We start from the raw sequence: 26,953 nt of genomic DNA on the forward strand, positions 1-26,953 counted from the left end.
CCCCTCCTCGAACTCCTCCTCCTCCTCGAACTCCTCCTCCTCCTCGAACTCCTCCTCCTCGAACTCCTCCTCCTCCTCCTCGGACTCCTCCTCCTCCTCTTCGAACTCCTCCTCCTCGAACTCCTCCTCCTCCTCGAACTCCTCCTCCTCCTCAACAAACTCCTCCTCCAACTCCTCCTCCTCCTCCAACTCCTCCTCCTCCTCGAACGCCTCCTCCTCGAACTCCTCCTCCTCCTCCTCCTCGAACTCCTCCTCCTCCTCCTACTCCTCCTCGAACTCCCCCTCCTCCTCCTCGAACTCCTCCTCCCCCTCCTCCTCCTCGAACTCCTCCTCCTCCTCCTCCTCGAACTCCTCCTCCTCGAACTCCTCCTCCTCGAACTCCTCCTCCTCCTCCTCCAACTCCTCCTCCTCCTCGAACTCCTACAGTACTAGCTGCCATCTTTCCAGAGCACAGACCAATGTGCTGGAGGTGCGGCACACAAAGCGGCACTTTACTGCGAGTGCCCGACCCTGACTCTGTTCTGGAGACAAGTTCTCCGGATCATCCACAATCTTACTAACATTGACCTCCAGGATAACCCTGCAGCAATATTTCTCAACTTGACTCCCATGTCTAGCAGGAAATATCGGAAATCTCTGCTGAAGCACCTTCTGAATGCGGCCAGAGCATGTGTTCCTAGTGCGTGGAAGCAACAGCGGTTGTGCAGTGGTTTGTGAGGGTCTGCGACATCCAGCATTTGGAGCAGCTTACATCAGCCATGGGAGATAGGGAGGAGGAACACAATGCCCGATGGATGCCCTGGAATGTTTTCAGATGAATATAAGACTTATTTGTGAGCCCCCTCTCCGGAGATGAGTGGAGGGCCCAGATCGCCGGACCTACTAGAGTCTTTCTTCTTTGCTTTACTCTCCTTTATCCACTCTGGATTGCCATTCCCTTTCCTTTTACCCTACTGCTTCCTCCCTTCTTGACCTACCCTTCCCCTTTCCCGATCCCCTTCCTGGCCTTACCCCACAGAAGTTTAACAAAAAATCTTGTGATTGCCAGGGTACTGTCGCACTGGCTCCTCACCTTCCTTACCGATAAGTGGAATCTGTTAGTGAAGTACTGACTAGATCTTGCCCCCGTGGGACAATGCGCTCCCTAGATGCTGCCGCTCATAGTCAGTCTGAGATGGGAACGCATTAGAGATCCCTATTGCAGTATGGACCTCGCTACCAAGGGGGTCAGTAAAGAGGATTAGAGTCAACAACTTATGGTCTTAACAGTCAGTAACAGTGAAGTTATGTATTTCTGTAAACAAACTGTATAAAGTGCATTATGTACTGATCAGTGTCAAGGAATGCTGAGTAACATGTTATTCTTCAGTTTATTGTTGTATACCCTGCAATCCTTAAATAAAGAATTAAATTAAAAAAAAAAAAATTATAATCCTAAATACTACTCTGCCGTCACGTGACCTCCCTCTGCTGGCCAGCTGATGTCCGAGGGGAATCTCCGCTTCTCCCGCTGCTCTCCTTAAGCCCTGTACACACGAGTATCGTACAAAAAAAAAAAACGCTTTCGAATCGATCGTATGATAGTCTGATCCTTGGTACACAGCTGCCGTCCGAAATCTTCCGAAGGGACAAACACCAAATTTTTTCTTGTACGATACCAGATTGTATGGTTTTCATTTAAATCCATCTAGTTTTCATCCAAAAATACAATGCAAATACACTGCAACACATTACATCACTTCTGAATTCTACCATATAAGAATTTTCATACTTTAGTTATCTATTCATTTTCGATATGGAAATTGGCGTCCAAAACCCCCCCCAAAAAACAGACTATCATTCCTCCAATTAATCTTACATGTACTAGGCTTTAGAGTGGGGGGAAAATCACATGATCGCAGAATGGCAGTATGAGAAAAAGTATTTAGGATTACAATTTAACAAAAACATGCCCAAAATACTTTAGATCTGTATAAAACAAGTCACATACATACTGTACATACATTAGCATCATAACAACCACTTTAAGCAGGCTATAATAGAATTTTGTTTTTGAGGAACATTTGAATTTTGTTTTTGAAGAACATTTGAATTTTGTTTTTGAGGAACATTTGTTCGACTTGCTAATCATTATAGGGTCAATGGGAAAAGTTCTAAGGAGCAGGATGGGAATTTTTTTTGTCGAACAAAGACATTTCTAACACTGTATGTGCTCTTTGTTCAATGTTAAAAGCAAACACAATTTTGAAGTACTTTTCCAACAACATCCGTCATGTTTTTTTTTTTTCGTCATGAATTGGGTATATGGGATTGTATGATATTATTTATTTTTTTGTTGTTGAACTGGATGGACTTGTGTCTTTTTTCAACCTGACTAACTATGTCATAAAATGTACTGGGAATCTGTGTACAAATGTTGGTACAGATATTCGTACAAACGAGGAGGAGGAGAAGGAAAAGGAGAAGGAGAAGGAGAAGAAGAACTGCAGCACGGTTGCCAAGACTATACAGCGGTATAACAGGACAGGTTCCACCGAGAACAGGCCTCACCATGGTCCACCAAAGAAGTTGAGTGCACATGCTCAGCGTCATATCCAGAGGTTGTCTTTGGGAAATAAACGTATGAGGGCTGCCAGCATTGCTGCAGAGGTTGAAGGGGTGGGGCATCAGCCTGTCAGTGCTCAGACCATACGCCGCACACTGCATCAAATTGGTCTGCATGGCTGTCGTTCCAGAAGGAAGCCTCTTCTAAAGATGATGCACAAGAAAGCCCACAAACAGTTTGCTGAAGACAAGCAGGCTGAGGACATGGATTACTGGAACCATGTCCTGTGGTCTGATGAGACCAAGATAAACGTATTTGGTTCAGATGGTGTCAAGCGTGTGTGGCGGCAACCAGGTGAGGAGTACAAAGACAAGTGTGTCTTGCCTACAGGCAAGCATGGTGGTAGGAGTATCATGGTCTGGGGCTACATGAGTGCTGCCGGTGTGCTAAAAAAACCTTAGTCAGACTTTCCGGTGACGGTATTTCTACAAGCCTTTCAGGACAGCCCCTTGGAGAGCATAGCTCCACCTCTTCACAGGAAACACTATGTGACAATGCCCCTTTTAAAAGCAACTGCTTCCACCATGCCGTCAGTTGTTACCAAGAAATCCTCCGACATTCTGAAAAATATAAGCAGACAGTTACCAAGCCCTATAATTATACATAATAACCTAGGGAGGGAAGTAGGCTGCTGTCCTGAAAGGCTCGTAGAAATACTGTCACTGGTAAGTCTAAGGTTTTCTCCCTTTCGTCTTTCAGGACAGCACCTTGGAGAGGATAACCGAGAAACTTACTTCAGGGTGGGACTACTGCCTGCAAAAACTTCCTACCAAAGGGTTGGTCCAAGGCTGAAAGTAGATCCAAGCGGTAGTGCCTTATGAAGATTGAAAAACTGGACCATGTGGCAGCCTTGCAAATTTTTTCAGGAGATGCCCCGGCCCTTTCTACCCATGAGATGCGGCTACTGCTTGAGTTGAATGAGGCAAAATCCCTTCTGGAGGTTCCAGACCCAAAGAGGTGTATGCCTCGTTAATGGCTTGTTTTAACCATCTTCCAAGGGTGCTTTTGGAAGCTTTACATCCCTTGTGAGTACCTTCCTTTAAAACAACTAGCGAAGATGATTTTCTAAAGCACTTTATTATCTCCAGATATTTAAGAAGACACCTCCTGACATCAAGAGTATGGAAGGCTTCTTCCCCTGGCCCCGAATGTAAAGGGCAAAATGTAGGGAGAATGATCTCCTGTGTGTGATGAAAGACTGAAGCCACTTTCGGCAGGAAGGCTGGATCCATCCTTAAGACTACTCTATCTGGTAAACATCTCATAAAGGGTTCTTTAATTGATAGAGCTTGTAACTCACTGATTCTATGGGCAGAAGTTACTGCCACTAAGAAAACCGTTTTTAATGTCAAAAATGTTAACTAAGATCTTTCTATATGTTCAAACGGAATCTTCGTCAGTCCCTGAAGAACTAAAGATAAATCCCATTTGTGAAAACTAACAATAGGTCTAGGTTTTACTTTAGCCATAGCCCTAAAAAATCAGATTAATAAAAGGTTCCCCTGACAGGGTCCTTTCCAAAAAAAAAACGATAAAGCAGCTACCTGCGTCTTGAGTGTACTTGCTGCTAACCCCTTCTCCAATCCTTCTTGAAGAAATTCCAAAACCAAAGTTGTACTAAGCAAATTTTTTTTTTTCTGGAACACCAGGTATTATATACCTTCCAGACTTTGAAATAAAAGTCTCGTCACTTTTTTCCTACTTACAAGAAGGGTAGTAATAAGTTTCTCTAAAAAAGCCCTTCTGTCTTAAGAATTGTTCTTCAGAAACCAGGCTGTTAGACTGAAATAAGCTGGATCTGGATTGAGGATCTGGCCCTGACTTAGCAGATATGTCCTGATTGGCAAATTCCAAGGAGGTTTCACTGAGATGGCCAACATCCTTGGAATCAGTTGAAACAGGGAAAAGCGTAAGACAGCTGGAAGTCCCACTTGTGGGCCAACACATCTATTCCGAGAGCTTGATCCTGCCTCTGAAGGGAGAAGAAGTCTGGTTATTTAGCATTTTCTTGTTTTGCAAAGAGGTCCACCTGAGGGAAACCCCAGCTCCTGGAGATCGTCTTGAATAATTCCCGATTTAGACACCACTCGGCCTCCCTTATTTCTCTCCTGCTGAGAAGATCTGCCAAGGTGTTTACCATCCCCTTCAAATGGACTGCGGTTAGAGAGGCCAACTTATTCTCTGCCCATCTCAGGATTTGATAAGCTAGCGCCATCAGGGTTCTGCTTTTTGTGCCCCCTTGCTTTGTTAAATAGAATACTGCCGTCATATTGTCCGACAATATTTGGACATGCTGTTTCACTAGAACTTCCTGGAAGGAGAGAAGGCTTGGTAGGACTGATGAGAACAAGGAAAAGGAAGTGGATATAAAAGACTAAATAAGAACCAGAATAGCCACCCTGAATACCGGGGGTGGGGGGGGGAGAAAGTAGTGCATAGTGTGAGACAAAGGGGAAAACCAAGAAGTGACAAGCCACTGTCAAAGTTTTCTATTGTATATTGACTCATATTAACATATCCATTGTACTACCTTTTGGTGTGTTCCCAATAAATTATTTGATATATTATACTGATTGAACTAATATACCCTAAGTATTTTGTTTCATATAAAGTCCCATTTCCCCCCTTTTTGGCCCCTTTTCCCCTATCATCCACCTGCAATGGATGAGCATGGAACCTGGCCCACTGTACCAAGGGAATTGCTGCTGTCAACAGGCCCAGAGCCGGCATGGCTTGTCTTACGAAAATCTGAGTTGCAGAGTGCGCTCAGAACCGACTGCATCTTCTCCATTTTCTCCTGGGTTAGAAATATTCTCTGTTCTAATGAATCTACTTCATACCCCAGAAACCTTACCCTTCGAGATGGTATTAGGTTTGACTTTTGAAGGTTGAGAAGCCAACCCAAACTCTTTAGATGTGCTTGAGTTATTTGAAGATTGACTTCTACTTGACCCTCTGAGTCGGCAAATAGTATCAGATTGTCCAAATAGGGCATTATTGGAATCCCTTTCAGCCTCAGGGGCACCAAGGCTTCTGCCATCACCTTCATGAATACTCTGGGAGAGGAGGAAAGGCCGAAGGGCAGAGCTCGGAACTGCAGATGCCAACCCTCCCCTTCCCCCAAATTGACTGCAAGACGCAGGAAACTTTGTGATGGGGGTGCTATTGGAATATGGAGATAGGCATCTCTCAAATCGATGGAAGCCATGTAACACTTGGGGGTCAGTAAGTTCCTCACCGAGAAAATCGTATCTATCCTGATTTTTTTGTATTTTATGGATCGATTCAGAATCTTCAAATTAAGAATCAGGCGGAACTTTCCTGATGGTTTTTTGATCAGAAAAATATGGGAGTAAAACCCTTTCCCCTCTTGACCTTTTGGAACCTGGGAAATGACTTTCTGTTGCATCAGCTCTTGTAGAAGAGATTTCATAGCCAGAGCCTTCTCCTGATCCCTTGGCAGGTTTGTGATGTAAAACCGACTTGGGGGACTTTGTGAGAATTCTAGATGATAACCCCGTTTGATTAACCCCAGAACAAATGGACTTCTTCTCGTTTATTCCCAAACTGGCAAGAAATCCTTAAGGCTCCCACCTACTGGGAGACCGTCATTGTTTTTTAGGGTATTGCTCGGGGTTTCTAAAAAGTACCCCGCCTCTGCCTCTTCCTTTCTGAGCCCCTTAAAGGATATTTGCATGAGGGGCATTTTCTCCCTGATGTTCTTTCTGGCTTGGCAGTAGCTTTCTGAAACAGAAAAACAAAAGAACCCCCAGATCTTTTTTTTAGCTATAGGCAAGATGGGTTCCCCACCCCTAGCGGAGATAATGTTCCTGTTCTCTGGGGGAGAGAAGGGTGTCCCCATCTTCCGGGGGAGAGAAGCACATTTGTGACCCACTTTGGGATCACTGGTGTCTTAGGGAGAAGGAGAGGGCCCCTGGGTGGACATGGGAGAAGGAGAGGGCACCTGGGTGTTTGGAGGAGGAGAGGGCCCCTGGGTGGCCATTTAGTGAAGAACCTTGGTGGCCAGGGAAGAAGGAGAGGGCACATGGGTGGTAGGCAGAGGAGTGGGCCCCTGGCTGTTTGAAGGAGAAGGAGATGGCCCCGGGGTTGGCCAAAATTGGAAGAGCTGGTCCTTGGGTGAGTGGAGGAGAGGATGCCACCCTTCTCCCCGGAGGATGAGGACACCCTTCTATCCCCCCAGAGGACAGGAACATTATCTCCCCTAGAGATGGGGAACCCATCTTGCCTATGGACAGGAACCCCATCTCCCCTGGCAATGGGGACTCCATCTCACCTAGGGACCCCATCTTCACTGGGGACCAGGACCCCACCTCACTTAACAGGAAGTGTGCCAACCTCACCGCCCTGTCTGATCACCCTGTGTGTGCCAACCTCACTGCCCTGCCTGCCATGTGTATTGTGTGAGGGCCCTCCTGTGACAACTCTTATCAGAACTGACCCCTATGTGTGCTACCCTTACACGACTATCAAGGACTGAAACACAGACGATCAGTACATGCCACAGCAGACAGGATAGCTAACGCATTTCACACTTATAACTAGTGCTTACTCATAGCCATTCATCGCATTAGGCATTGCCAGCACCTGTGGCTTCTCAACCAGTGAAGAGGTTCACTATTGTCTGACCTTCCTGAAGCGGTAATACTCCTATCAAGGACTGTACTTACAGGTACGGCTCCTGTAGCCACGCCTCGCTCAGTTGTGTCTCCGTAATTTGTGAAATTCTCCCCCTATATCCAGATATGAGATCGCCAGTATATAGCACGGGGGCAGCCTGAAGTTTACTCCTCTTCATTTAATTCTTTCCCTGACATTGAGTCTCATGTATGTGGAGATGTTCTGATGAACAATAAACACTTATGTTGCTGCTCTCATGTTACACATTTTGTAGATCATTATGCCCCGTACACACCAGCGGAATTTCCGAAAGAGAAAGTCAGAGCTTTTGATCGTATATTTCAAACGTGTGTATGCCCCATCGGACTTTTTACATTGAATATTCTAACGGACCTAGAAAGAGAACTTTTTCTATATTTTTTCTGACGGAACCAGTTCCTACCGGGAAAACCGCTCCTCCGTATGCTGTTCCGACGTGCCAAAAACGATGCATGCTCTGAAGAAAGTACGAGGCGGAAGCTATTGGCTACTGAACTTCCTTTTTCAAGTCCCGTCATACATTTTTGATGGTCGGAATTTGGTGTGATAGCGTGTACACACAAGACAGCTTGAACGGTCATGTGTACAGGGCATTAGACACAAACACCCAGGCACAGAAATCATCACTTCTAATTCACATTCTTGTCGTCTGACCCTGCCATCGCTTCCTTTCATCCAAGTTGAAGAGCCAGGGCTGATCAGATGTTTACAGACTTTGCCAACACGATATTTCCTAGTGATGTGTGATGTCACCCAATCTTATGACAGACCACCCTTATGTCAATATTGCTTATGGCAGACTGTTGTCTTCACATTGCTTGATAAAGTCAGCTACCAAGTCCTCCAGGGGAGAAGGGTGTCCCCATCCTCTGGGGGAGAGAAGGGTGGAACCCTCTCCTCCTCCAACCACCCAAGGACCAGCTCTTCCAACTTTGGCCACCCCTGGGGCTATCTCCTTCAAACAGCCAGGGGCCCCTCTCCTTCTCTCTCACATCCACCCAGGGGCCCCTCTCCTTCTCCCACGTCCACCCAGGGGCCCCTCTCCTTCTCCCACGTCCACCCAGGGGCCCCTCTCCTTCTCCCTAAGACACCAGTGACCCCAAAGCGGGTCACAAATGCGCTCTGCCCTCCGGGGACCCGGTACCCACCATCCTGGGATGCCATGATGATGGTGTATAAGTCTCTAGTGTGAGGGCTACAGGTAAACTCGCACTCAGCTTCTTTGGACCCTGATTGGAGGAAAAGCAGCGGAGGCGATCCGGCCCCCAGCACTTGACAGAGATCAAAGATCAGTGGCGGTCCGTGCCATTGTGGACGCATGGGCGCCACCCACCCCCTCACCTCTGCCGCTTTCCCTATCTATGTGCCCGGCCCCTTTCAGAACGCCGGACACATGAAATACTATGGTGGTGATAGGCGGGGGGGTGTATTTTGAAGCTTGTTATTAGAGCCAGAGGCTCTAATAGGCTTCAATATAGAGTGTGATCCTACCCTGTTGTGTGGCATAGCAAATGAATTTTCGCTATTTTCACACTAATGTTCAGCAGGCAGGTCAGTAAAACCTCTCTCCCGACTGGCCAAAGCATTAGGCGATCCTATTGGATGCCTAACACTTTGGTGGAAGAGGTTTGTGACGTAGCCACACCGGAAGTGATGCGGTCAAAATTCTGCACGAGTCAAGGTTTTTTTTAGCACACCGGCAGCACTCATGCAGCCCCAGGACACTCCCACCATCATGCTTGACTGTAGGCAAGACACACTTGTCTTTGTCCTCCTCTCCTGGTTGCAGCCACACACGCTTGTCACCATCTGAACCAAATACGTTTATCTTGGTCTGATCAGACCACAGGACATGGTTCCAGTAATCCATGTCCTTAGTCTGCTTGTCTTCAGCAAATTGTTTGCGGGCTTTCTTGTGCATCTTTAGAAGAGGCTTCCTTCTGGGATGACAGCCACGCAGACCAATTTGATGCAGTGTGGAGTGTATGGTCTGAGTACTTACAGGCTGGCGCCCCACCCCTTCAACCTCTGCAGCAATGCTGACAGCCCTCATATGTCTATTTCCCAAAGACAACCTCTTGATATGACGCTACAAAGCATGTGCACTCAACTTCTTTGGTTGACCATGGCGAGGCCTGTTTTGAGTGGAACCTGTCCTGTTAAACCCCTGTATGGTCTTGGCCACTGTGCTGCAGCTCAATTTCAGGGTCTTGGCAATCTTCTTATAACCTAGGCCATCTTTATGTAGAGCAACAATTCTTTTTTTCAGATCCTTAGAGAGTTCTTTGCCATGAGGTGCCAGGTTGAACTTCCAGTGACCAGTATTAGAGAGTGAGAGTGAGAGCGATAACACCAAATTTAACACACAGTCAGCTTGCTGTCAGAATCCGCTTTCCTTGGGATAGAAAGGGTCTTGGGTAAGAAAGAAGAGTGAGGATGATTTATACAAAGAGTAGAGCAGTCAGAGAAACATCTGTGCACTGTGGTTGCATTTGATGGTACAGTGGCGGCAATTGATGTTTTTTTTTTCAGAATTTTTCAGTTCGTTTGCACCCCCCCAAAAAATGTCAGCACCAACTGCCACTGGGAGGGGGCAATAATAAAAACAGAATAAAAGAATAGGAGGTGTAATAAATTTAATAATGTAAAATAATAGAAGGGTTAACAATAAATCTAAAATAATAAGAGGTGTAATAATAAATAAAATAGGAGGGGCGATAAAATAATAGGAAGAGATGATAATGATGATGTATACTGATAGCTATATAAATAGGTGGTAGGAGTAATAATAATAATAATAATAATAATATTATAATAGGGGCTGTGGAGGGATAACAATTAATAATATTAAATAATAGGAGGGGTAATAATAAATTTGACAAAATAAATATGAAGGGATAATAATGGTGACACGTGTAATATTATATATATATTGTAACAGAGCGAGGCTCTGTCCTTATGAAATTGGAGGAAAAAGAGACACAGAGTTTGCATATCTGCGGACTGCAGGACTACAGAGTGTAGCGTTTAAATGGATAAAACTGCTCTGTCAGTTTTCTCCAGGTTTTGCTAGCTCCAAATGGGATTCTGTAGTTTGGAGATCCCTGAGAGTCATGGGTGGGACGGGATCTCCAACCCTGTGTCCGGGTCTTGAGGATAGCGAGCAGGGTGTGTGCCCAGCTGCACACAGCCCATATAACAAGGGGTTGGGGAGAGTGGAGGGTGGTGGATGGTGGAGTGTGAGCAGCTTGCTGACAAGCCTGTGTTTGGAGAGTGGTCTGCGTAAGGGACTGGGAAAGGCTGATAGCCTTGAGTCGGGAAGACTACGGAAGCCAGTGTGTCCAGGGGGCTGGAAAGAATCAATAAGTCTGTTGGGAGCAAGCAGAGGAACTGCTGACAGGAGAGCCAGGTGGCTTGGTATGTTTTAATTTATGTGTGCTGAATGAAGTTAAACTCCTGCGTGGGATTCCTGGATGGACTATTGTTTGGTTTTCCTTTTAATAAACGTGGGCTACCAAGCCCTTAACTAGAAATGCTTGCCTGATTGGAATGAAAATGCATCTAACCACTTGAGCTAAACACCCCAAAGTCACAATATATATAAATATACACACACACATTAATATATATATAGTCCCTGACAAAAGTCTTGTCGCTTGTGTACAAATTGACCTGAAGTGCCGCTAAAATATATTTCTAATCAAGATTTTGTTACAAGAAATGGGTCATTTTAATCCCAACAGCTTTTGTAATAATGTTTCAGTGCAAAACGAAACTGACAAAAAGTATTCTAATATTCACAGCTTGGTAAAGCCCATTGAGTCAATTTTTGCCAAGACATAAGTGCTCATGCACACGGGCGTTTTAAAAAACTGGCTGCAAAGCTAGCTCTGACGCCTGGAAAAATCGACGTTAAAAACGCGATTTTTACCGTGTTTTGCATTGGCGTTTTTGCGCGTTTAGCGTTATCGTTAAGTAGCGTTTTTAAAGAAACACATCTCTTGGCTATAGCACTCAGAAAACAAAGAAAATATGTTGCGCGTTTGTGCGCGTTTTCCCGCGATTCGCGTTTTTACAGCTCTAGCTCCACGCCAGGGAACGCACTGGTCCTGGGTTTTTTTTTACAGCTTAAAAACGCCTATGCCATTTGCAGCTCAAAAACGCCTAGGTGGGCATGAAGCCATAGACTAACATGGACAGGCCTTTTTAAGCTGCAAAAAACGCTCAAAAAAGCGGCTGTAAAAACGTCCGTGTGCATGAGGCCTAAGTGTTGTGGCCTTCAGGGCCGCTGATAGGGCAGTACAGCCAGCCCTGTTGTACCGGGCCCAGCCCCCATCAGCTTCACAGGGGGGCCCGGTCAGCTTTACAGTTAATTTCTGCAAATTAAAAACTAGAGCTTTCTAAACTAAGTTCTCCCCCACTAATACTTGCTTAGAGAAAGGGGGGGGGGTTGTAATTACATTTTGCTGGGCCCCATCTGTTCTAGAGAGGGGCCCAGAGGGTGAGCACAGCGCTTGGACTATTTCTCCTTTTTCGGGCGCATGTACATAAAGCTTCACCGCATATTGCTCTGCTAGTTAAATAGATCCGGCTGCCACTGCCCACTGCCTTCCCTGACAGAGTGATAATACGGAGCCTCGTAACTTAGCTCTGCTTCTCATGCCGACTGCCGAGACTGAGGTGAGGCGACAGGCGGCTCAGTGGATGAGAGGGAGCAAGAACCTGGAGGACAGCGTGGCTGGACCTGCACTGCAGAGTGAGTGGAGAACAGCAGATAGAATCCTCACTGTCTCGTGTAGGTAGGCTTACACACTGACACACAGCATAGCAGGTCATGATTATCAGCATTATGATCCTCACGCAGGCAGCACAGTCAGCATGTGCTCTGTCATGGATCTGTCAGTGTGTCATATTGCTGTTTGGTGCTTACTTTGTTATTGCTGTATGCTATTGCAGGGTTAAAGTTTGTAACACACAGTAAAGCCCCATACACACGGTCGGACTTGTACAAACTTTTCCGTGGACTTTTGTACAAAGTGTGTTGTCCACAAGTTTGTATTGCATACACACGGTCGGACTTTTTGACAACAAACACGAACGTGGTGACGTCACAACGTACGGACGCCACTTCAAAAGAGGACGTTCAATGACTCCAGCGCCACCTTTGGTCAACTTCTGTATTGTAGTCTGATCGTTTGCAATGGTTCTGAGCATGCGTGTTTGTACCTTGTACAAAAGTCCGATGCTTTTGTATACACACGGTCGGACTTTGCTCCATCGGACTTCTGTTGTCAAAAAGTTTGTCCGTTCGCAGAGCCAACAAAAGTCCGATGAAAACAGAAAAAGTTTGTCCGATGGAGCGTACACACAGTCGGATGTTGCTCCAAAACAGCTAATTTGCATGTTTGTTGTCAAAAAGTCCGACCGCGTGTACGGGCCTTTAAAGTCAGCACCCAAAAGTCATGCGACACTGACAAATCCATGACAGAGCACATGCTGACTGTGCTACCTCTGTAATTTCCATAATTATGATAATCATAAAATGCTGTGAGATGCTACTTTACACTTTCCTTGGGGGGGGGGGGCAGTAAACATGTGCCTCCCAATCCCCCCCCTTTAACCACTTTCTGTCCAGCAATGTACTGGTACATTGCTGGATTGGAAGGGTGATATCTTGGTCATGGCTGCAGCAATGATCAGGATATTTTTTAGCCCCAACAAGTCTACACAAAGTATAAAGTAATCTTAGTGGCTAAGAAGCCCCTGGATTACTTTTGCAGGCAGTGGAAGGGGGGTTTCACCACCGTTGCTCTCCCGTTCAATCAGGGGTCTCATTAAGGATGTGGGCAGCAACATCCAGTTCCTGGGACACAGTGAGAGGAGCTGATGATGTGCTTCCTACTTACATGGTCTCATATAAGCAAGCCATTACTGGCTTAAACAAACATCTGATCAAATCGATCTTTGTTTGATCAACTGCTTTGGAGGCCAGAGGAGAGATTTGGGGTCTAATAGACCCCAGACCTTTCCAGAAGGATGACGTGTCACTGCCCTATGCTATCAGGAGGGATGTTGTTCATAAAGAGATACAAAAGGAAATTAAAAAGATACAGTGTACATTTATTTTGTAATAAAATAAAATTGAAAACATTATTAAACTGCCTCTGTCCCCCTGTATTCATGCACAATAATGAACACGTGTGCATATGTAAACGGTGACAATTCTGCAGAGGTTGGGTCAGGTGAGGAGCCTAGGATGGGGTCGAGGGCGGGGTTAAAGGGGGGCCCAGTCGGGTAGGCTGTACGGGGCCCCATGATTTCTAACAGCGGCCCTGGTCGCCTTGTTATATGAGCTTCACCTGTGACTAATAATGGATCAATTAGGTCTCAGGTGTGTATAGATAGAACACCAGTACACTAGACCTTCTCAACTGCAACTAGACCTCTGCAAACATGCCTAAAAAGGCCCATACACACGGTCGGACTTTTTGACAACAAACATGCAAATTAGTTGTTTTGGAGCAACATCCGACCGTGTGTACGCTCCATCGGACAAACTTTTTCTGTTTTCAATCGGACTTTTGTTGGCTGTGCGAACGGACAAACTTTCTGTCAACAAAAGTCCGATGGAGCAAAGTCCGACCTTGTGTACGCAAAAGCATCGGTATAAAACTTCTGTACAAGGTACAAGCACGCATGCTCAGAACCAATGCAAAAGATCAGACTACAATACAGAAGTTCACCAAAGGTGGCGCTGGCGTCATTGAACGTCCTCTTTTGAAGCGGCGTCAGTACGTTGTGACGTCATTACGTTCGTGTTTGTTGTCAAAAAGTCAGACCGTGTGTATGCAATACAAACTTGTGGACCACGCCCTTTGTACAAAAGTCCACGGAAAAGTTTTTACAAAGTCCGACCGTGTGTATGAGGCTTTAAGGCCCATACACACGATCAGACTTTTTGACAACAAACATGCAAATTAGCTGTTTTGGAGCAACATCTGACTGTGTGTACGCTCCATCGGACAAACTTTTTTGGTTTTCATCGGACTTTTGTTGGCTGTGCGAACGGACAAACTTTCTGGCAACAAAAGTCCGATGGAGCAAAGTCTGATCGTGTGTACAGAAAACCATAGGACTTTTGTACAAAGTACAAACAGGCATGCTCAGAACCAATGCAAAAGATCAGACAACAATACAGAAGTTGACCAAAGGTGGCGGTAAAGAGCAGAAAAACCACGTGATTTGGTGAAAGTTGGCTGAAAAAGTCCTGCTGTGTGTATGCAATACAAGTTCAGGGCAGACGCCCTTTGTACAAAAATCCAAGGGAAAGTTTGTACAAAGTCCTATCATGTGTATGAGGCTTTAGATTCACCCGGAGACTAAAGTGTTGATTATCAAGAGGCTGAAGACCAGATCCACTGCTGATGTGACACCTTCAATGTGTCTCAGCGTCAAGTTCAGAGGATAAAAAAAAAAAGATTTGAAGAGACATTTTGGACAAGGCCAGGTCAGGCCGACCCCGCAAGACAACTGCTCGAGAGGACCGTTTGTTGGCTCGAAAATCCAAGACCAGCCCATTTTCCACTGCAGCAGAGCTCCACGAGACCTGGTCACCTGAAGTCCCTGTGTCAACCAGAACAGTTTGTCGGATTCTGTCTCGAAATGGCCTCCATGGTCGAATCAGTGGCCATAAGCCAGCACTAAACAAAAGACAATTGAAAAACTGTGTGGCATTTGCCAAGGGCCACAGCCTGCTAAAAGGATAGACTCTGGAAAAGTGGCAGAAGGTTGATTTTTCAGAATGAATCTTCTGTTGAATTACACCACAGTCACCGCAAATATTGCAGGAGACCTACTGGAACCCACATGGAGCCGAGATTTACCCAGAAAACAGTGAAGTTTGGTGGAGGCAAAATCATGGTCTGGGGTTACATCCAGTATGGGGGGTGTGCGAGGGATCTGCAGGGTGGAAGGCAACATCAATAGTCTAAAAATACCAAGAAATCTTAGCTACCTCTTATATTCCCAACCATTCCCAACCAGTGTGAAAGCAGCCTAAGGCAAAGAAGATCAAGATGCTCCAGGATTGGCCCGCCCAGTCACCAGACATGAACATCATTGAGCATATGTGGTGTAGGATGAAAGATGAAGCATGGAAGACGAAATCAAAGAATATTGATGAACTCTGGGCGGCATGCAGGACTGTTTTCTTTGCTATTCCTGATGACTTCATCAATAAATTGTATGAATCCTCGCCAAACCACATGCATGCTGTCCTTCAAGCTCATGAAAGTCATACAAGATATTCAATTTGGATCTCACAGCACCACTACTTAATTTGCTGACATATTTTTGGATTTTCAGTAAAGTTGTTCAATTTCTGTATAGGCGACAAAACTTTTGTCTTGCCAAAATTTGACCTGTCTGTCTTGATTAAATGATGAATCTTTTTCCAGTGAAACTAATTTATTTCAGTGCATTAAACATCATTTGGGAGGGCTTTAGCTTTTCATATGAGCTATTTCTAACACCAATTGATTAATTTAAAAGTCAGGTTAACCACTTACAGACCGGACCATTTTGCTGGTCAAAGACCAGACCACTTTTTGCGATTCGGCACTGCGTCGCTTTAACTGACAATTGCGCGGTCGTGTGACGTGGCTCCCAAACAAAATTGACGTCCTTTTTTTCCCCACAAATAGAGCTTTCTTTTGGTGGCATTTGATCACCCCTGCGGTTTTTATTTTTTGCGCTATAAACAAAAATAGAGTGACAATTTTGACAAAAACGCATTATTTTTTACTTTTTTTAATAATAAATATCCCCCAAAAATATATAAAAAACATTTTTTTCCCTCAGTTTAGACCAATACGTATTTTTCTACATATATTTGGTTAAAAAAAAAAAAAATAAATCGCAATAAGCGATTATTGATTGGTTTGCGCAAAAGTTATAGCATTTACAAAATAGGGATAGTTTTATCGCATTTTTATTAATAATTTTTTATTTATTTTTTTACTAGTAATGGCGGCGATCAGCGATTTTTATTGTGACTGCGACATTATGGTGGACACATCGGACATTTTTTACACATTTTTGGGACCATTGTCATTTATACAGTAATCACTGCTATATAAATGCAGTGATTCCTGTGTAAATGACAGTGGCAGTGAAGGGGTCAACCAGGGGGTGGCAGTGTAGGGGTTAAGTGTTCCTAGGGGCGTGTTACTAACTGTGGGGGGGTTGGGCTTTCCTTTTGTGAACACTGATCTCTGCTCCAATCACATGGAGCAGAGATCAGCGTCACTAGTTGCTAGGCAGAATGGAGAAATGCTGTTTACATGGCATTTCCTCCATTCAGCCGTCCCGTGAGATGATCGCGGGTATGCCCGCGGCGATCGGGTCCCGCGACCGGACTCACGGGGGTCCCAACCAGCGCGGGAGTGCGCTCCTGATGGCAAGGCGGCTTTGAAGATTGGACGTATATGTACGCCAATATGCCTGCCCGTGCCATTCTGTCGACGTACATCGTCGTGCGCTGGTCGGGAACCGGTTAAAATATATATATTATTTATTAGGGATGCACCGAAATTTCGGCCGATATGTTATATTACATATGCAATTTGCCGAAAGAGAAAAACGGCCGATAATGGAGCCGAAAATTGGGCGTGGCCTGGGTGGGGGCTCCGCCCCTGGTGCCGCCCATCTTTGTTAGACAGATCATCCACAGAATTGGACGGATGATCTGTCTGTCAAAGCGCCCAGACAAGGGGGAGGGGCTGTATGTGATGGCGCGCGGCCGGGAACACACAGCTATTGCAATGAAAGCTGTGATGTTCCCGCGCTGTGATCAAACAGGCAGCGGAGGCGGCTCTCCTGCACTATAGCATGATATAGCTTTTCATGATGGGCGGCACCAGGGGCGGAGCCCCCACCCAGGCCACGCCCAATTTTCGGCTCCATTATCGGCCGTTTTTCTCTTTCGGCAAATTGCATATGTAATATAACATATCGGCCGAAATTTCGGTGCATCCCTAATAAATAAAATTATATATATATATAATTTTTTTTTTAACCGGTTCCCGACCAGCGCACGACGATGTACGTCAACAGAAGTAGAGTATATGTGTGTGTATGTATATATGGGTATATATATATATATATATATATATATATATATATATATATATATATATATATATATATATATATATATATATATATATATATATATATATATATATATATATATACACACAGGGCTGGACTGGGACAAAAATTTGGCCCTGGACTTCATCCAGACCGGCCCACTTTAATTTTGCAAACACGCAAAAAACAGTATATAAACTGTACGCAATTGTGCAAAAAAAGCCCCCAGAGAGCCCCCCCCCCCACTTACATCAGGGTCCCCAGAGAGCCCCCCCACTTACATCAGGGTCCCCAGAGAGCCCCCCCCCCCACTTACATCAGGGTCCCCAGAGAGCCCCCCCCACTTACATCAGGGTCCCCAGAGAGCCCCCCCCCACTTACATCAGGGTCCCCAGAGAGCCTCCCCACTTACATCAGGGTCCCCAGAGAGCCTCCCCACTTACATCAGGGTCCCCAGAGAGCCTCCCCACTTACATCAGGGTCCCCAGAGAGCCTCCCCACTTACATCAGGGTCCCCAGAGAGCCCCCCCACTTACATCAGGGTCCCCAGAGAGCCCCCCCACTTACATCAGGGTCCCCAGAGAGCCCCCCACTTACATCAGGGTCCCCAGAGAGCCTCCCCACTTACATCAGGGTCCCCAGAGAGCCTCCCCACTTACATCAGGGTCCCCAGAGAGCCTCCCCACTTACATCAGGGTCCCCAGAGAGCCTCCCCACTTACATCAGGGTCCCCAGAGAGCCCCCCACTTACATCAGGGTCCCCAGAGAGCCCCCCACTTGCATCAGGGTCCCCAGAGACCCCCCCACTTGCATCAGGGTCCCCAGAGACCCCCCCACTTGCATCAGGGTCCCCAGAGACCCCCCCACTTACATCAGGGTCCCCAGAGAGCCCCCCACTTACATCAGGGTCCCCAGAGACCCCCCCACTTACATCAGGGTCCCCAGAGACCCCCCCACTTACATCAGGGTCCCCAGAGACCCCCCACTTACATCAGGGTCCCCAGAGACCCCCCCACTTACATCAGGGTCCCCAGAGACCCCCCCCACTTACATCAGGGTCCCCAGAGACCCCCCCACTTACATCAGGGTCCCCAGAGACCCCCCACTTACATCAGGGTCCCCAGAGACCCCCCCCCACTTACATCAGGGTCCCCAGAGACCCCCCCCCCACTTACATCAGGGTCCCCAGAGACCCCCCCCCACTTACATCAGCGTCCCCAGAAAGAGGGCAGGTAGTGGGCTGGGACCCTGTGGTTGGGGACTTCTGGACTGACTCGGGGCTATAGCCCTAAAAGAGAGGGGAGGGGAACAGATTTCGATGGGGAATCATTCTTGGCACAAAACCGGAGACCCCCATCCAGCATCTCCCCGCACAGAGATCACAGCCTGATATTACCTGCCACACACCGCCCGATCATCTCCTCTCCTCTATCCGGCGTACAGATCACACACAGCGACCACCTTCTATGAGGAGAATAGAGAACACACAGGGGAGTTCCTGAGACTGGAGCTTAAGGGGCGGGACACATATGGGACGGGACACACACCCGATACAGCATCAAGACAAAGACAACTCGGGGTCTGTAGAAACTCCAACACAGAACCGCCTGAAGTCACAAATTCATCCGTCAGACGTCACATTTCCAGCCAGACTCACAGCAGCATTATCGTGTGTGATGGGGAGGAGTTCTGATGAGTACAGATCATACATTGTGTACAGTGTGGGCCTGCCATGGAGCCGTTTTCAGCTGCACTGCTCCTCTCTCCTGTGTATCACAGAGCTGGCTATGTTCGGCGGCAGTGCTATAACACGGCCCCGCCCCCCTACACCTGCTTGTGTGATAGGCGGAGTATTGATTCTATCTACTATCACTAGGGGGCGGGGCCGTGTTATAGCACTGCCGCCGAACACAGCCAGCTCTGTGACACACATTAAGGCTGGGTTCACACTGCTGCGGGGGGGGGAGATCCGGATGTGATTCGCACCGCAAATCACATCCGATCTCCGTAGCGATGCGAGTTCAGCCATACAGATAGTATACAGATAGTATGGCTGAATTCGCAGCGCTCCCGCAGCAAACTCGCACGGGACCCTTTTTTTGGTCCGCAACAGAATCGGATCGCATGGGGGTTCACACCATGCGATCCGATTCCTGTGCGAGTCGGCAGATCGCACTGCGATATGCGGACGGATCTGGGGGTGTCATTAACATATCATTGACACTCCCAGCTGTCCGCATAGGGCAGTGTGAACTGCCGGCGGGAGTAATGCGATGCGGGAAAACGCCGCGGATTTGCGGCGTTCCCGCATCGCAGCGGTGTGAACCCGGCCTAAGAGATGCCGCCCTGTGTGCATGGATAGGAGGAGAAGCAGGACATATAGAGAAGATGAGCTCTCTATTAGACCCCTTTCACACCACACCGCACCTTGCGTCGGCGGTAAAACGCCGCTATTTTTAGCGGCGTTTTACCGCCGGATTTGCGGCGCATTTCGGCCGCTAGCGGGGCGCTTTTACCCCCCGCTAGCGGCCACGAAAGGGTTAAAACCGCCGGCAATACGCCGCAATAGCGGCGTTTTGCCGGCGGCATTACAGCGCTGCCCCATTGATTTCAATGGGGAGCAGCGGTGGAGGAGCGGTAAACACACCGCTCCTTCACCGCTCTAAAGAAGCTGCTGGCAGGACTTTTTTCTGACTTCCTGCCAGCGCACCGCTGTAGTGTGAAAGCCCTCGGGGCTTTCACACTGCACACAATGGTGCAGCTTCTTTAGGGCATTTTGCAGGCACTATTTCTAACGCTATAGCGCCTGAAAAACGCCCTGGTGGGAAAGGGGTCTTAGGCTGCTTTCACACTGGGGCGGGAGCGGCGTCGGCGGTAAAGCGCCGCTAGGTTAAACCCGCTGCGGCGCTTTGCCGGCGGTATTGCCGCGGTGTCCCATTGATTTCAATGGGTAGGAGCGGTGAATACACCGCACCTTCACCGCTCCAAAGATGCGGCTAGCAGGACTTTTTTCACCGTCCTGCCAGCGCATCGCTCCAGTGTGACACTGGAGGGAAAGGGGCCGTTTTTTTTTCAGGCGCTACACAGGCGCTATTTTTAGCGCTGTAACGCCTGAATACCGCCCCAGTGTGAAAGCAGCCTTAGTGATGGGAAGTCCGGATCTTTTAACTGAATCGGTTCATTTCGAACTACTCACTGAAATGAACGGATTCCATGAATGGATTCTTCGGTTCACTTGCTCAGTCACCTGACAAGCAAGTGAAGCGAAGCTCTGACTCAACCTTCTTAAAGTGGAGGGCCACCCTGAAAAACAAAAAAATGTTAAAAATTACAAAAAAATCTAAAAAAAAAAAATGAAAAAAAATTTTTTTTTTTTACTTACCAGAAATGCCTGTTGCTAGGCACTTTCTCCTAATCTTCCTCTTCCTCCTCCGCGGAGATCTTCTGTCTTCTGTCTTCGTCGCGGCGTCTTCTGGGTAATGAGTCGCGCTGTGTTCTGGGAACTGTGTGTTCCAGAACACAGCGCGTCCCATTCAGAAAGCGCTGCGGGACTCGCGCATGCGCAGTAGGAAACGGGCAGTGAAGCCATAAGGCTCCGCTGCCTGTTTCCCTTACAAGGGATGGCGACGCCGGGACCCGAGAGCCGAGGGACGGGTCGGCCTCGGGCGGCCGACATCGCGGGCGCCCTGGACAGGTGAGTGTGTTTATTAAGTCAGCAGCTGCAGTGTTTTTATAACTGGCCCTCCACTTTAAATAATTAGAATCAAAAGAATGATTCTTCTTAGAAGGTTGTCAGCTCCTGGGGAGGTTTACTTGCATTTAGTTCCTTGCTACAATCACAATCCTATTATTCTGTCAGATCAGCCGCGTCATCAATTTTGGTGACACATAAAGCTGTGAAAATGAAAAGCAGATTTTTGTGCATGTGATGGGCCAACTACACAGTAAGGCCCCTTTCACACGGGACGGATCAGTAATGATCCACCCCGTGATGATCCGCTCGCTCAGTGGGGATCGCTCCGTTGTCCCCACTGAGCCGGCGGCGGACAGGGCGGTCTCCACACACTGTGCAGGGACCGCCCTGTCAGCTCTCCTCTCTCCTCTATGGGGGATCGGATGAGAACGGACCGTCTGTCCGTGTTCATCCGATCCGCTCTGCAGACGGATAGAAAAATAGGATTTTCCTCCGTCTGCAGAATCGGACAGTTGCGGAGGTGGACAATAGCGGGTGTCTGCGGATGCTCATCCCCCGACACCCGCTATCCCATAGGGATGAATGTATGTCCGTATTTCATCCACAAACGGATGGATGAAATACGGACATATCATCTGCATGTGTGAAAGGGGCCTAAACATTGCTAAACATCAGATTTTTACGTTCTCTTTACAGCGCATGCACAGGAAAAATGATTGTATTTTACTTCCGCGTGCAGGCGAAGTATCCGCGGTATTAAAATCCAATGGTTAGGCTCCTTTCACACTTGTGCGACTTGAAAGTCGTGCAATTTTTGCCACGTTTTTTACCGTGACTTTGATGCGATTTTGATGTGACTTGAAGGAATACTTATGTAATCTTGAGGTCTCTGCCTCAAGTCGCATCAAAATCGGACCAAAGTAGTGCAGTAACTACTATGAAGTCACTGTGACTGGAAGACCCACAGATATGAACGGTACTCATTGGAAATCTTGGGGTACGACTTGTCATGCGACTTTGTAGTCCCAAGTTGCATGATAAGTCACACAAGTGTAAAAGGAGCCTCATTATGCTCTGTAAAGACTACGGACAAATCTGATGGCAGCAATCTTACCTGTGAAGTTGGCCCATCAGAATGCAGAAAATACACACAAACATGCTTTTCGTTTATGTGCATCACCGTAAGTCGCAATATTGGCTGCTCCTATAGATTGCTTGATCTGACAGAACACCTGCTACCCAGGTTACTGAGCACAATCCTATACTCATATAATCATATACCAGACCCCATATGCAATAAAGAGAACCTGTCACTTCAACAAACTATCACATAGGGGCTGAAAAAAGGGGCTGAAAAAAGGGGGTGAAAAAATTAATAAAATAAAAACTAAAACCATCCCCACCAACCCTGATATCTGCATGTGAATAAATGTGTGTAGGGCACGTGTACATAAACCATGATTGCTTCACACGTTAGATGTCATCACAAACGCTAGAGTGACTGCAATCATTCTAGAAATATAATTCATGGTTAATGAATGTACTGTACAGGCTTTTCCATTGTCACCCATTGAGAATTTAACACTTTCCTTCCTTTTTGATCAGTATGATCAGAGTTATAATCAATTAGATCATAGGGAATGTGTTATAACTACTGGTGGTGACTCGTGGTTCTTTCAGTGTACTGTGTTCTAAAAACGGATATGATTCTTTAACTCGATATACTGTGTACTCCTGGCTCTTGTTTTAAAGCGGGAGTCCGCCGGGACTCCGCGTTTTTTTTTTTTTTTTTTTTTTTTAAAGCCAGCAGCTACAAATACTGCAGCTGCTGACTTTTAAAATAGTGACACTTACCTGTCCAGCGCGCCCGCGATATCGGCACCCGAAGCCGATCTGTAGATCGTCACTCGGGTGCTGCCGCCGCCATCTTGGGTATGGGAATCAGGAAATGGAGCCTTTCGGCTTCATTTCCCGGTTCCCTACTGTGCATGCGCGAGCCGCGCTGCGCAATAAGGACGGTCCCCACTGCCTCTGGGATCTGTGTGTTTTCCCAGCAGGCAGCGGGGCACTTGCGGAAAGGGGCGGGCACTTGCGGAAAGGGGCGTAATATACGCCCCTTTCCGCAGAGAGCTATCCCGGAAGTGGGTGCAGATACCTGTACTGTACAGGTATCTGCACCCCCCTCCCCCCTGAAAGGTGCCAATTGTGGCGCCGGAGGGGGGGAGGGTTCCGATGAGCGGAAGGTCCACTTTAGGGTGGACCTCCGCTTTAAGTTTGTATCCAGTTCCTGAGTGTCACATTGCTTCGAGTCAGCCGATTGGTTGCAGGGAGGGGCGGAGCTCTCACTCTAGGATCATATTACCACTACCAGCTCTGCTGCTCTGCTATGTACTGAGTGCAGAGTGAACTGTTTCAAATGAATCCGTTCACTAAAAAGAATCGATTCAAAAGAACGATTAATTCATGAACTGGACATCACTACTCTCTATATTCCTCCATGCAGCTGCTGCTTCTCCTCCTATCCAATCCAACTTCTTTTACTGCCCCCTCCAGTTATCCTTGTGCTCCCTGCCCCCCCCCCTGCTCTCCTCCCTCACCACACTCTCCAGCCACCCCCCCACAGTGCTGTCCAGCCTGCCCCCCACAGTGCTGTCCAGCCCCCCCCACAGTGCTCTCCAAACCCCCCCGCCCCACAGTGCTGTCCAGCCCACCCCCCACAGTGCTGTCCAGCCCACCCCCCACAGTGCTGTCCAGCCCCCCCCACAGTGCTCTCCAAACCCCCCCGCCCCACAGTGCTGTCCAGCCCACCCCCCACAGTGCTGTCCAGCCCACCCCCCACAGTGCTGTCCACCCCCCCACAGTGCTGTACACCCCCACAGTACTCTCCAGCCACCCCCCCCACAGTACTCTCCAGCCACCCCCCCACAGTGCTGTCCAGCCCCCCCCACAGTGCTCTCCAGCCCGCCCCCACAGTGCTCTCCAGCCCGCCCCCACAGTGCTCTCCAGCCCGCCCCCACAGTGCTCTCCAAACCCCCTGCCCCACAGTGCTCTCCAAACCCCCCGCCCCACAGTGCTCTTCAAACCCCCCGCCCCACAGTGCTCTCCAAACCCCCCGCCCCCACAGTGCTCTCCAAACCCCCCGCCCCCACAGTGCTCTCCAAACCCCCCGCCCCCACAGTGCTCTCCACCCTGCCCCCCACAGTGCTCTCCACCCTGCCCCCCACAGTGCTGTCCAGCCCACCCCCCACAGTGCTCTCCAGCCCCCCCACAGTACTCTCCAGCCCCCCACAGTACTCTCCAGCCACCGCCCCCCACAGTGCTGTCCAGCCACCACCCCCCACAGTGCTGTCCAGCCACCGCCCCCCACAGTGCTGTCCAGCCCGCCCCCACAGTGCTGTCCAGCCCGCCCCCACAGTGCTGTCCAGCCCGCCCCCACAGTGCTGTCCACCCCCACAGTGCTGTCCACCCCCACAGTGCTGTCCAGCCCGCCCCCACAGTGCTGTCCAGCCCGCCCCCACAGTGCTGTCCAGCCCGCCCCCACAGTGCTGTCCAGCCCGCCCCCACAGTGCTGTCCAGCCCGCCCCCACAGTGCTCTCCAAACCCCCCCCCACAGTGCTCTCCAAACCCCCCCACAGTACTCTCCAGCCACCCCGCCCCCAGCTTTCCAGCCCGCCCCCACAGTGTTCTCCAGCCCGCCCCCACAGTGTTCTCCAGCCCACCCCCACAGTGCTCTCCACCCCCCCACAGTGCTCTCCAGCCCCCCCGCCCCCAGCTTTCCAGCCTGCCCCCACAGTGCTATCCAGCTCGCCCCCACAGTGCTCTCCAGCTCGCCCCCACAGTGCTCTCCAGCCACCCACAGTGCTCTCCAGCCATCCCGCCCCCAGCTTTCCAGCCCGCCCCCACGGTGCTCTCCAGCCCGCCCCCACGGTAGTCTCCAGCCCACCCCACACTTTTTTTCCCAGGACTTGACCCCTGCACACACACATACTGACCAGACCACTACACACACACACATACTGACCAGACCACTACACACACACACACTGACCAGACCACTCTACACACACACTGACCAGACCACTGCACACACACACTGACCAGACCACTGCACACCACACACACACACTGACCAGACCAGACCACCATACACACTGACCAGACCACTGCACACCACACACACACTGACCAGACCACCACACACACTGACCAGACCACACCACACACACTGACCAGACCACTACACACACACACTGACCAGACCACTACACACACACACTGACCAGACCACTACACACACACACTGACCAGACCACTACACACACACACTGACCAGACCACTACACACACACACTGACCAGACCACTACACACACACACTGACCAGACCACTACACACACACACTGACCAGACCACTACACACACACACACACACTGACCAGACCACTGCGCATACACACACTGACCAGTAGTGATGGCCGAACGGTTCGCCCGGCGATCGTTTCGCGGTGAATTTCGGCTGTTCGCGATTCGCCCGATCGGCGGACTATTGCCGCCGTTCGCCCGGTGGACTTCCGTGTTTACTGTGTAAAAGAACTTTGACCTATGATGACACATCCATCATGGGGTACAGGACAGCCAATTGAGACATTACGGCACATGGACACTTGGACATTCCCCCTAACTTATAAATACACCCGATCCGGCGGCCATTTTACATTCTTTCTTCTGTCACTATAGGGAGAGGTTGCTGTGTGGAGCAGGGAGAGATTACATTGACCCAAATCGCTAGCTATTTGGTACACAAAAGTTCTTTTCAGGACTGGTATAGGTGTTAGGTGTATATAGGTTTGCTGTGCTACTGATTGTTGCAGCAGCCTGAGCGTCTTTTGTCAGTTTAGAGAAAGGGACAGGACAGTGTGTCTGCTGTAGGGACAGTCAGTTTAGTCATTAGCTGTTACTATCAGGTCCACAAAAGTGCTATTCCAGTTATTGTTCCAGTAGCCTCTGTTTTGTCAGTTTATATAGGGACAGGCAGGAAGCTGTGTGTGAGGCAGTGAGGGTCAGTTTAATCAGTAGCTGTTACTATATTAGGTCCACAAAGGTTATTTTCAGGACTGGTATCAGTGGTATGGTAATAGGCTTGTACACGTATAATATTCTTTCTTCCAAATATAGAAAGAATATTATACTTGACTGCTGCCCTTCTGCTGCAGTCTGCTAATCATTCACAACCTACTTGTTCCACAAAGGTCCTTTATAAGGACTGGTAATAACCTGGTGTAGGGTGCTATAGTACATAGGGTTGAGTGAGGTACAGTCTGCTGTTCTATAAGGACTGGTGGGTTGAGGTGCACTACTGCTGACCGCTGCCCTATACTGCAGCAGTCCTTCATCTGTATAGGGACTGACGTACAGTCTGCTAATCAGTCACAACCTACTTGTTAACTTGGTCTGTCTAGGGTTCTATACTGCAGCAGTCTTTCATCGGTATAGGGACTGACGTACAGTCTGCTAATCAGTCACAACCTACTTGTTCCACAAAGGTCCTTATAAGGACTGGTAAGGTATAGGGTTCTACAGTACATAGGGTTGAGTGAGGTACAGTCTGCCATTCTATAAGGACTGGTATAGGTCCACAATACATAGGGTTGAGGTGCACTACTGCTGACCGCTGCCCTATACTGCAGCAGTCCTTCATCAGTATAGGGACTGACGTACAGTCTGCTAATCAGTCCCAACCTACTTGTTAACTTGATCTGTCTAGGGTTCTATACTGCAGCAGTCCTTCATCGGTATAGGGACTGAGAGTTTTGTCACAGGGTCATTTA

General features: G+C 48.3%; 1 protein-coding gene across 1 annotated transcript in view; it reads right to left on the reverse strand.

Annotated features, from left to right (window-relative positions):
- LOC143981639 (uncharacterized) overlaps positions 1-19,085 on the reverse strand; it is a 195,647-nt gene extending 176,562 nt beyond the window's left edge. Inside the window, exon 1 of the mRNA XM_077479629.1 lies at positions 18,828-19,085. Coding sequence (XP_077335755.1) covers positions 18,828-18,849 — 22 coding nt within the window. The 5' untranslated portion in view covers positions 18,850-19,085. The remainder of the gene's footprint in view (positions 1-18,827) is intronic.
- Between the last annotated feature and the right edge of the window lie 7,868 nt (positions 19,086-26,953).

This window comes from Lithobates pipiens, unplaced genomic scaffold (genome assembly GCF_037356315.1).
Source record: "Lithobates pipiens isolate NorthernLeopardFrog02 unplaced genomic scaffold, aLitPip1_a1.2 Scaffold_16, whole genome shotgun sequence".
Taxonomy (NCBI): Eukaryota; Metazoa; Chordata; class Amphibia; order Anura; family Ranidae; genus Lithobates; species Lithobates pipiens.